Here is a 12,067-nt window from a genome sequence, read left to right as displayed (position 1 = left end):
TAGAATAGAATTCCTACAGTGCGGAAACAGGTCCTTCAGACTAACATGTCCACACCAACCCTCCAAAGAGTAACCCACCCAGACCCATTCCCCTACCCCATTACTCTACATTTACCCTGACTAATGCACCTAATCTTCACATATCAGAACACAATGGGAAAATTAGCATGGCCAACTCATCTAACCTGCATGTCTTTAGACTGTGGGAGGAAGCCGGAGCACCCGGAGGAAACCCATGCAGGCACGGGAACAATGTGCAAATTCCACACAGATAGTCGCCTGAGGCTGAGTTATACTTAGTCAGGCAAATGGAGCGTACTCCATCACACTCCTGTCTTGTGGATAGTAACCAGGCTTTTGAGAGTTAAGAAGTGAATTAATCACTGCAAAACACTTCACGTCTGACCTGTCCTTGTAGCCAATTTATTTATACAGGCTAGTGCCATTCAGTTTCTGGTCAATCGTAACCCCCTATATGTAGATAGTGGGGGATTTAGCAGTGTTAATGCCATTGAACATCAAAGATAGATGGTCATTGTCTGGCACTTGTGTGGAGTGAATGTTACTTGCCATTTGTCAGTGCAAGCCTGGATATTGTCAAGGTATTGCAACATAAGGAAATAGACTCCTTCAGCAGCTGAGGAGTTATGAATGGTGCTGAACTTTGTGCAATCATTAGTCAACATCTCTGCTTCTGACTTTATGGTGGGGCGAAGGTCATTGATGAAGCAATTGAAGATGTTTGGGCCTAATACACAACCCTGATGAACTCCTGCAGAGATGTCCTGAGACTGAGATGATTGTAACACCATACGATGAAAGAAGTAGCCATTCAACCCCTCAATTCTTCTGTCATTCAGTGAATTTGTGGCTGATCTGATAATTCTACACTTGATTGTCTCACCTCTGAGGAGCAGGAGAATCAACTTTTCGGGCATAAGCCCTTCAGCAGGAATCCTGATCAAGGTATTATGCCTGAAATTTCAATTCTTCGGCTCCTCGGATGCTGCCTGACCTGCTGCGCTTTTCCAGCACCACATTCTCGACTCTGATCTCACAGCATCTGCAGTCCTCACTTTCTCCTTTCTTACCTCTGCCCCATTACCCTTGATTCCCTTACTTATTGAAAATCTGTTTGTCTCAGCCTTGAATGTGTTGACTAACCCAGCATTTACAGCTCTTTGCAATAAAGAAATTCACAGATTCGCTACTCTCTGAGAGGAATAAAAGTCCTCCTCCTCTCTGTCCCCTTGCTCTATCTGTTTAAAATAAATTTCAAAAATTTCATTGTTTCTTTCATCAATTTTTAAGAGGGCTTGCAACCATTTCAGCAGCTCCCAACTGTGTTTCGGATGAGACTTTAAATTTTTTTGTCTGAGCATTCCCCAGAACGTTAGTATTCTTGCTAACTAAGGGGAGCACAGTGGCTCAGTGGTCAGCACTGTTCCCTCACAGCGCCAGGGACCCAGGTTGAGCTCCAGCCTTGGGCGACTATTCGTGTGGAGTTTGCAGATTCACCCCATGTCTATGTGGGTTTCCTTCCACAGCTCAAAGATGTGCAGGTTAGATGGATTGGCCATGCTCAATTGCCTGTAGTGTCTGGGGCTGTGCAGGTTAGGTGGATTTGCCATGCTGAATTGCCCCCAGTGTTCAGGGATGTGTGGGTTAGGTGAATTGCAGGGTTACAAGGATGGGTGGGTGTGAGTGGGATGCTCTTTGGGCTGTTGCTGTGGAGTCGATGGGCTGAATGGCCTGCATCCAGACTGGAGGGATTCTATAACCTTTTTTTCACTTGTTTTAAATTCTACTTTTAACTTCATAAATTCTATTTGATTTCTCTTCTCTCTCTGAAGTGAAGGTTCCATTTCTTTTTGCTCCCTCTGCAGAGTTCTTTTTTTTTCTGACTGGAGTCCTCTTTTCTTGGGTTCAAATTTTTCTAGTGCAACCTGCTTCATCTACAGTGAAAAACTCTTGCTAATTCCATCGATTCACCATTTGGTTGACACTGCTCTTCTTCCAAGGTTAAATCTGGTGCTGTTACCTCAAATGCATCAGCTTTCCTGGACCCAGCTTTTAACTCTGAATCTACAGGGAACTTAGAGTTGGGTTTTGGTTTGTTTTTTCCTTCTGCTCCAACATTTTATGACCTTATATCCAGTTTTAAAGATCAAAATGTAGGAGCCAAGTTTCTTAATAAAGACAAGTATTGGTTGATTATCAAAACAAATGTTATTCAATTAAGATGGAATAGTTGGTTAACCTACACAGTCAGTAATGTAGAGGTATAAATGCCTCAAATCTTCTCAAAACTCATATAAATGCACTTTGTTCTCAATATCCCCTAAACATCAATGCAAACATATAGAAATGCATTCTCTCTCTCTCTCTCTCTCTCTCTCTCTCTTCCCCCCACACTCTCTTCCCCCCTCCCCCACTCTCTCTCTCTCTCTCAGTCTTCCTTCTGGATGTGAGGAAGATAATTTTGGCTTTCTGAGAAAAGAACAGTTTACCCAATAGTTATTTAAGCAAAGTGTACATTGTCCATCCTATTTCTGGTTAGAATTTGATAAGACCTGACCTTTGTTACTATGCATCAATCTCAGTCCATTGAATTACGTTGGAGAATTTATCTGACAATTGCCTAGGTATCATATAGACTGGTAGTGAACATAAGTCACACAATCCCATGTTTCAATTCATTTTTTGCTAGAATCCTTACCCATAACCCTATGTCCAAACTCCTAAAATAAATCATTTTAAAACTGAAACATAGCTTGATCATTGGAATTTCAGTGGTAACCTAGCAAGCATAATTTCCATTCTCTGAAAATTTAGCTTTCTGTTATCTTCTTAACGTTAGTGAACAGTGGACTTTTTATTTAAAACAAATATTGTCCTCTTCAGTGTTATAAAATTCAAAAGCATTTGTGTGGAAAAAATACTCTTCCACCAATGGATTAATTCCATTTTCTTGAATCAACTGCAGGGAATTACTGGCACAAATTTGACCAAGGAGAGTATTGCCATACTAGGTGGATTGGTGTGTGACCTTGAGGGTTCAGTCATCAAAGAATCTGATCTATTCATCTTGGAGGCATTGAAGAATTGTATCTCGTATGAAGGGAGTCAGAAAAAAGCCATTGAAACTCTGCTTCAAAGTGGAGCCAGCATCTATGGGTGAGTTTGAAACTGCGTTGACAAGAAATTGGGCTTGCCCTTGAAATGGGCAATATGGCAGCAAAGTAATTGCCCTGGTCTATGCTGCCTAGCATCGATTTGGGTAGTTGTATATTGGATCTCTTTGGAATTGAAGTCTGTGTGCCAAATGCTCCCAATGTCGCTTACTGATCATGGCCTGATGAGTTGCAGTGGAGGAAGATCTACTGGTTGGGGGTGGGTGAAAGGCAAATTCGGGAATAGATTGGCACAGGAGCAAGATGAGGTCAAGAGCAGCCCACAGTTCTTTTGTGGCGTGAACAAGGGAACTCCAACTTAACAGAAATTCGGCTTAAAGTGAAGTTTTTTGAAGATTTTTGATTGATCTTCAGTGGTGGCTTTACTCCATGCCTCGAGAAAACTGAATGGACTTTGTAATGTCTAAGTTCTGTCTAGTTCTGACTTTAATTTTACAAAGCAGGCTACTAATTGGCATTAGTTTTAGCTTACCTGGAGAAATAGACTGCTAGCTGTCATATGGATGTAGGTTTCTCAGTCATTTACTCCCCATCAGAATATGGCATCAGGCACGACTTGGTCCTCAGTGACATGGGTTGAGGTATCCATTGATTTGAGACTCATGGCTCACCATTTTTCAAGCACAGTTGAAATTGATTTGACTTCCTTTCCCATCATCCTTCAGTTGCATGTTATTGAATGGAAGATTTCAATTTTCCTCCTTAATTGTTTCAAATAATATTGTGAACTGCAAGAATGGAATATGGGCATAATTCTTCTACCAAGCTATCAAGAGAGCAAAACAAAATGAGTGCCTTGTGATGCCATAGTGTAGCCTCAGGTTCTCAGTTATTATTCGCCAACTTGTGATCTCTTTTCCTGAATTAATTTAGATGGCTATGTGACACAGTTCTGTGGTCATTTCACAGAGCCAGAATAATACTGCAATTCTGAAAGAAGCATTTCAAGAAAATTTATATAGGGAGCCATTTTTATGGTAGATATCTCCACTAGGGCATTCAATATGAAACTTCCACCCCTATAAATGTGTTCTCTAATTCAGAACTTGTTGTTTGTCTGCAGCTCTCCTTCATCTTGGTCATCATCTACAATAGAAGATCTTGGAAATCTTCCTTTAGCCTTTACTGAAATCTGGAATCAAGTAAACAGGGTATGCTGTGGTTGTTGAAAATCAAGTCAGAAGTTAAATTCATGAGTCTATGAAGCTCATTTGCAATTTACTGGACTTCTAATCTCTCATTTGCCTCAGATTCTGAGTTCCTTGCATCTCAAGTGCCTTGAGTCATTTTTGATGCTTTATAGGCACTAATTTTGCCTATAAACACAAAATAGACTGAAAATAATACTGATTCACACTTAGGAATACACATTGTCAGGTTTTTATTGAAAGAGATTCTAATATCAGAAAAAGACTTCTCTGGACTAAAAAACAGAAAGTGCTGAAGAAACTCAGCAGGTCCGGCAGCATCTATGGAGAGAGAAAAATAGCGTTAATGTTTCAAGTCTTCTTTCAATCAGACTTGAAATGTTAACTCTGTTTTTCTCTCTCCACAGATGCTGCCAGACCTGTGAGTTTCACCAGCATTTTGCTTTTATTTCATGTCTCCAACATTAAACAATATTTTGCTTTTATTTGAAAGACCTTTCTGATTTGTGTGCATTAAGCATTATGCTAAAGCTGAACAATGAATAAAGGTAGTTCAGAAAAATATAGATTTGTACTCTGTTTTCAAACTGTTTTTGAAAAACACCTTCACTCTTCCACAATTCCAAAAACCTTTGAGGCAGGATCAGCTTCAGCTAGACCACAAGCAGACAAGCCTGCAAACTATCATTCCCTGCCTCCAGCATTCCAACTGTGCTCTGATCCCTCCTCTCACCCAGAAAAGAGCCTGGTAAGGCTGCTGAACAGAGTGGCCTGCATACAGATTTCCTTTCTCCTGAAGTAACATTAAGTTTCCCTTTAAGTCCACAGCACATGTTAAGACATCAAGTCACTATCCTGACTCCAGGTCACATCTGAGCCTTAGGTGGATAGTTAATTTGAACCTGACAGTAATAGCTGCACCAGCTAAGAAGGATGAAGCCGGATGACCCCAGTGTATGGAGTCCATTGGTCCTTTCCCTGTCTGTATGAAAGGTCAACATACATAATCTGTTAAAGGTTCAGTTTACTGACAAGCAGTAACTTTGACTAAATGTTTAGCATGCCATGGATGGTGAGATAGTGTCAACTTCGAAAATTGCGTGGAATTTCTGTGCTTGACTCTCATTTCAATATCCATGGCAAACTGGTACCTCCCTCCAGGCAGTTTACTACTTGGCAATAAAAGATCTGCTAGTTTCTGTATGAAGCTGTGCTAGATGCAAAGGCTTAGGCAGGATTTGTTAGAGAGAGCCACATTTGGCATGACTCCCTAAGTGAGACAACCCAAAAATCTTCCAACAAGTCTCTTCCCACACACCCCTTTCCACCCCTGTTGCTCCCCACCACAAGCCATGATATTATTTGGGTATGTAGTAGGAAAAAATAACTGTTTAACAGTAGCTCATTACCTTGGGTACAATTTTCATTAAAGCTCCGAGCAAATTGTATCACTGGTTAATCAGGAGGTGCCCATGCCTAGGTATTAATTCTGGAACATTTTTCAATTACTGTGCTCCATGCAGGACATCCTAATACAAGCTCTCCCAAGATTCATCAAGAAAGTGAAGAGATTCATATCACCCAATGAAACCCTGGCATTCATAAATCAGCTCAACTTAAGAGACTCAGACAAAGGAGCAAGTACGTAATCAGGCCATGTGTATAAGTGATTGAAAAATTGGTGTTATCTATATAGAGATTAAGCATGCATATGGATCAATATTTCCATGCTGTCAATCTTAAATTCATGAGTCAACATCAGTCTGGTAGAGTCCATTGTGAATTGTATTTATTAGGAATTTTTATGCTACACATCAGGTGCACTAGCTGTAAGAAATTAGAAATTATTTTGGGGGTAGGAAAATGTTCTATCTTTAATGTTGAAGCCTTTGAAGATGTGGTTATTTTCCCATGCTCAAAAAGTCTGAGAGGAGGTTTCAAATTTAGGATAGTAGACAAGGGAAACCTGTTCCCATTAGCTGTATGTGCAAGGCTAGAGCAGACAAACGGTAGCATAGCAGTTAGCACTGCTGCCTCACAGCGCCTGAGACCCGGATTCAATTCCCACCTCAGGCAACTGACTGTGTGGAGTTTGTACATTCTCCCCGTGTCTGCGTGGGTTTCCTCTGGGTGCTCTGGTTTTCTCCCACAGTCCAAAAATGTGCAGGTTAGGTGAATTGGCCATGCTAAATTGCCCGTAGTGTTAGATGTAGGGGAATGGGTCTGGGTGGGTTGCTCTTTGGTGGGTCGGTGTGGACTTGTTGGGCCGAAGGGCCTATTTTCACACTGTAAGTAATCTAATCTAAAAACAGGTAAAGAAGAGTTTAGTGACCTCCTGCTTACAACAGGTGAAGGTGGCGGAGCAAAACGCGATCAGAGATTTTGGAAGGAATTTGGATGAGCATTAAGCTTGCAAAGCTATAGGGGTAGAACAAAGAAATGGTACAGACTGGGTTCCTCCAAGCGAGATGAAGTAAAATTGATATACTGAATGGTTTTCTTTGGTGCTGTGAGTGAATCTATAACCTGAAATAATTTTGTTGGCTATTTACGCTTTGTGGACTTTGTGCTAAACCAAGTTACATAGGATGGATTTTTATCAGTGGCTTGGAATTTTCAGCATTACTGAAACTGTCAACATTACTGTGTGAAACTTACAATATCTTCTTCTGTCCTCACACATATGATTAAATGCAAGGATATAGATTGTTATCGATGATCCTTGCTCCTCCAAAAGGCATGTGTTGAAGTTGTTACAGATGGAAATTAATCAGATTTCTGATTACTGAATTGATGTGAATGTTTTATGTTGTTAGTCCCACTGCAAAACTGTTGAAAATGTTACGCCTTGCTAAATGAAATACAATTTGATTTTGAATAGTATACAAAGTCATAACACTGCTGAAAAATGTCCTTACTCCTGAATAGCTACATTTTTGTCATTTGTGGACTGTTAGATTTCTCCATTTTATGATAAAAAAATTTCTCTACCTTTTATTATAATGATAATCATGTTTATTAGAAGTTTGTTTAAGAAATATCAACTTATTGTAATATAATAGAAGGTGAATGATAATCCTGGTTAGCTGTCTGTCAGAGTTGTTTTCTTACCTTTCAGATTACATTACTGTTGGGAAAGATTAACTCTTTACTGCAATGCCCAATACATCTTTGTAAACAGCTTTCTTTGAGATTAATGGTGACCAGCATAAATTTTCCACTCTTTGCAAAAACCCATATCAACTTGTGTACAGAGGAGGAGGAAAGATTTTACATTTATTTCATGGCATCTCAGCCCTATCAAGTAACTACGTTTGGTGCAGATATGAAACAATGTCCCATCTAACTTCTTAGGTGGACCTAAATGATCCCATAACAATATTTTGAAAAAGAGCAGGGAGTTATCACTGCTGCCTTGACTATCACTTACTGTTCAATCAACATCTGGGAAAAAGAATGATTGATTAGTCATTGACACGTGGCTGTTGTGTTTCCAAATTACTGTATACTTCAAAAATAATTAATTGGTCATAAAGTGTTTGGGATGTCTTGTCCCATGAAAAGCACTATAAATGCAAATCTTTTTTTCTTCTGTAGTTCCTGAACAATTTGTTCACTGAGGAATATAATTTCGTATTAAGTTTATTCAGTAAACTGAAATATTGTATCTTTCTGCTTCCAGACTGTACAATGTTATCTGCAGAAGCCATTGATGATCTGACACCTGCATTCTATGGTGCATCCATGTTAGATGTATGTTTGAGTGACCTAGTGCTGGAGGACAATGTCTTCCAACTGGGAGCTTTTGCCTTTGAACCTGCTCAGCTGGTGATACTGAAAAAGAGACTATTACAGGTAACAAGTGTGGCATGGCACTTACATAGCAAAGTGGCCATAATCATTTTATAAATTATGGTGAATTCATATTTCAGAAAACAAAATGACTGATTTAAAATAAAACAATTATTGAAAAGGTTTGTATGAATTATTTAAATGTTATGATAAGGACTAAAATGGAATGGAAACCTCCATGCATTTTTAAGTGTTTCCTCTATTTACTCTGGCCCCTAACTCCATTAACTGTATTAACTGAGGTGATGGAGATAAGAGCCATGAAACTGAAGGCAAGAATGATGATTTGTAAATTGAGGCATTGTTTGAATAAGAGTCATTGTAGGTCAGTGAACATAAGGTGATGGATAAATATAACTTGAAACCAATTCGGATACTGACAGCAGAGTCTTAGGTGAAATGAAGTTTATGGTGACCTCAAGAGGGTAAACACACAGAGAAGATAGGAATAATCAAGTGTTGAGGCATGGGGAAAGCCAAGTAATGGTGTTGGAAGAAGATGGTCTTGATGATGGAGAAGGTTCAAAGTGAAGCTTAGGGTCTACAGGATGCTAAGGTTGCAATTGTTTTGGTTCAGTCTCAGACAGTGGCCAGTTAGCAGAATTATTTTGGGGATTAGAGAACAGTGTTTGCGTGGAGAGAAATGGCAGTTTGCTTTCAGTTTTTCCAATATTTAATTGAAGGTAATTTCTAGTCATCCACTGCTGGATGTTGGACAAGCAGTCCGACAATTCGGAGGCAATAGGAAGATGGAGCCACAGTTGAGTATTGTCAGAGTTGTGGAATGTGATGTGTTTTCAGATTATGCCACTGAAGGGACAGTGTTACAGTGAGAAATCAAAGAGGGGACAGGCAGGGTTTCCGAGGAATCCAGAGGTTGCAATGGAGAAGAGTGGAAAGAGAAACCATTGCAAGTGATTATTTATAGTTTGATAAATAGGAATATAACAGGATGAGCACAGTCCCACCCATTTTGACAATGGTGGGCAATTAAGAGGAGGATGGTTTGGTAACTATGCTAAAGACCATATTGAAGAGGATCGAGGGGACTGTCATATTCACAGTCACAAATTACTTTTTGTGACTTTGGTAATGGCTTTTCAGTGATGTGGCAGAGGCAGAAACCGAACTGATTGGTTGTCAATTATTATCCTCTTTAAAATGTTTATTTTTTACAGAGTATCCATTAAACTTTGCACTCTGTTACCTCACTGCAATCTATTGCACTGTTTATCATTTTCTCTATGCAGATGTGGTCCAATCCATATGATCACTTCTATTGTATCTGGTGTTCCATCTGTGTTTCCCTTATTAGTGTTGCTCTCTGGAATCCTGTATTAAGTCGATGACATCCAATTCTCTCCCTCCACTTCCTCTGTTAACGTGACAAATGCTGCCACCATCTCCAGCTCCCTCTCTAACATTAAGACATCTACAAGCTAAACTTTCTTCCATTTTCATGTTTGCAAAATGGAAGCAATTATGCAAAGAGCCAGTCTCAACTTCATCTTCCTCCTCACTGAGACATAGCCTGGAATTGCAATGCTGTGGTGTAATGTTCAGCCCTGTACCTGCCTGTTATATCAATCTAATTTATTTTTTTCAAAACTTCTGTAAAGTCACCTGCATTTGTCTCTATTTCTCACTTTCTAAAATATCACGTGTTTCTCACTATGTTAGAGTATGTCTCCAATGCTTTCTTTGTTGTTTCCCAGCCTTTATTGTTTTTACAAAAGGTTAAGGATCACATCTCATTTTTGTCCGTGGAAGAATTTTTACATTAATGATTACATATTCTATATTTACATTCTGTCTCTTTTATTTCTCCCTTGTTTTCCACTCGTTAATTGTTTTATTAATTCATGGGACAAACTCATTGCTGGATGGGCCAGCATTTATTGCCCATCCCTAATTGCCCAGAAGGCAGTTAAGAATCAACCACATTGCTGTGGGTCTGGAGTCACGTTTAGACCAGACCAGGTAAGGATGGCAGTTTCCTTCCCTAAAGAACATTAGTGAACCAGATGGTGTTTTCTTGACAATTGACATAACATTCATGGTCATCATCAGATTCGCACATCCAGATTTGTATTGAATCAAATTCCATTGTCTTCCTTGGTGGAATTCATCTTTATTGTGTTTATCTTTTATCTATGAATTTACATTGAATTAAATATCCCAGTGCACGCTTCCTTGTTTAGTTGTGTGCCTCAGTAAATATTTCAACAAAAATGCACCATCTCTTACATATCTGTTCATTTGTCAAGGTACTTACAAATAGCGTAACAAACAGGTAAATCTGGCATCAGAGCTTTATAAATGCAACAAAAAATAAACCAGTTTTAATTTTTTAGGACTTCTCTCACTCAGTGGCTGAAATGTATTATTTTGTATTTCTTGAAACAGATATACCCCAATGGCTTACCGGAAAACCAGATTCAACTGCTGGGGAACATATCAACTGTGTTTAGTGTGGCAGACGTCAGTCTTTGGAATATCACTGAGGTTGTGACACTTTCCGCGTTAATGATGCAGAAACTGGAAAGCCCAATGGTAGGAGAAACCAGGAGATTATTAAGTAAAATGATGATCATTGGCTCAACTGAGAATTTTGTTCTAAAGAAAATTTGACTCCAGCTAGTTTTGGGGACAGAATTAATATAACTTGGGCAAGCATTAAGGAATTGGAGCAGAATTTTTATAATAGGCATTGCATTCCTTTATGGCCTCAAGGGGTAAGCCTGAAAGTGGGTATGAACCCTCACTTCTGCTATTTTGTCATTTTGGAGATGACCGTGATGGACATTAGATATCCTAGGAAATTCCACAAGTTTCACTGACATAGGGGTTGTGATACCAGCTATTCCCATTGCCCTTTAGAGAACATAACACCAAGATGGGACCAAGAGCAGAGTAAAAGGTTGGCGTTGGACATGTGGCCCACACTGGCCCATTTTTCTCATCCCCATTGGAATATCATATGAGCTTCTCCCACAGACTACGTGTCTCTAGCGGACAGCTTCTTGACCCTGTAAAGACCCTGAAATCTTGGGTGAATGCAGAAAAGGAGACATTCCTGCCTAGCAGCCCATCTGCTGGAGAAGTAAACCATATGCAATTTCTGGACTCGGTCCTTGCCAGCGTCAGTGTTCTTTTATTGTGATATTAATTCTAAAGTTTACCAAATCAATGTTAATAATAAAATAACGAAGCTGTAGTTTGCACTCAGTTTGCAAACTCGTTATAACCTCCAGCATTTCACTTCATTGAGATAATCCAAGAAATATAGCACTTTACTGTACTCAATAAAGCAGTGAGATTTGAGTATTTTGCATACTGTAACTATAGTGCAATAAGACTGGATTAATTTGTGATCTTATATCATAAGAGATCCTCTGAGATAGAGGATTCATAATCTGACAGAATTTCATTTGAGAGTTACATGGTTAAATCTGAAACTAGGTTTGTAAATTCAAAGCCTATTACACAGGAATAAAGGTGAATTGGTTCGTGTAGACTGATGTGACAAATTTAAAAGCTATTGTGATGGAAAAACAGTGGCAGTTATTTAAAGGAAAAAAAAGTCAGATTCCTAAGAGAATATACATTCCCTTAAGCAGTAAATACCCCACTGGAACAATAAGCATCATTTTAAGACTATATTGTATTACAGGTAGGTGTTTATCGTGTTGTTTGAGAAAGTAGTAGGCAGGAGACTTAGGGTCATTTTGAAAATCAACAAAGAATGGCCAATTGATAATGAGGGAGAAAATAGAATGAGAGACTAAAGGTAAAGTCGCTATAGTCCTACCAGACGAGAGAACTGCTCTCTCTTTAGAGGGGGATGACTGGTGGTTTTTTAACCTGAGGGTC

At 39.3% G+C, this 12,067-nt stretch overlaps 1 protein-coding gene across 1 annotated transcript in view; it reads left to right on the top strand.

The window, feature by feature from the left end:
- LOC122560427 (uncharacterized) overlaps positions 1-12,067 on the top strand; it is a 217,752-nt gene that overhangs the window by 107,797 nt on the left and 97,888 nt on the right. The window contains exons 46-50 of the mRNA XM_087998070.1: positions 2,987-3,177; positions 4,258-4,345; positions 5,866-5,983; positions 8,025-8,197; positions 10,601-10,747. Of these exons, the coding sequence (XP_087854196.1) occupies positions 2,987-3,177; positions 4,258-4,345; positions 5,866-5,983; positions 8,025-8,197; positions 10,601-10,747 (717 nt within the window). The remainder of the gene's footprint in view (positions 1-2,986; positions 3,178-4,257; positions 4,346-5,865; positions 5,984-8,024; positions 8,198-10,600; positions 10,748-12,067) is intronic.

Source organism: Chiloscyllium plagiosum, unplaced genomic scaffold (genome assembly GCF_037043375.1).
Source record: "Chiloscyllium plagiosum isolate Xiang-an unplaced genomic scaffold, Cpla_swu_hap1 HiC_scaffold_20, whole genome shotgun sequence".
Lineage (NCBI taxonomy): Eukaryota > Metazoa > Chordata > Chondrichthyes > Orectolobiformes > Hemiscylliidae > Chiloscyllium > Chiloscyllium plagiosum.
Note: the sequence above shows the minus strand (reverse complement) of the source record. Positions and strands in the feature narration are given on the sequence as shown.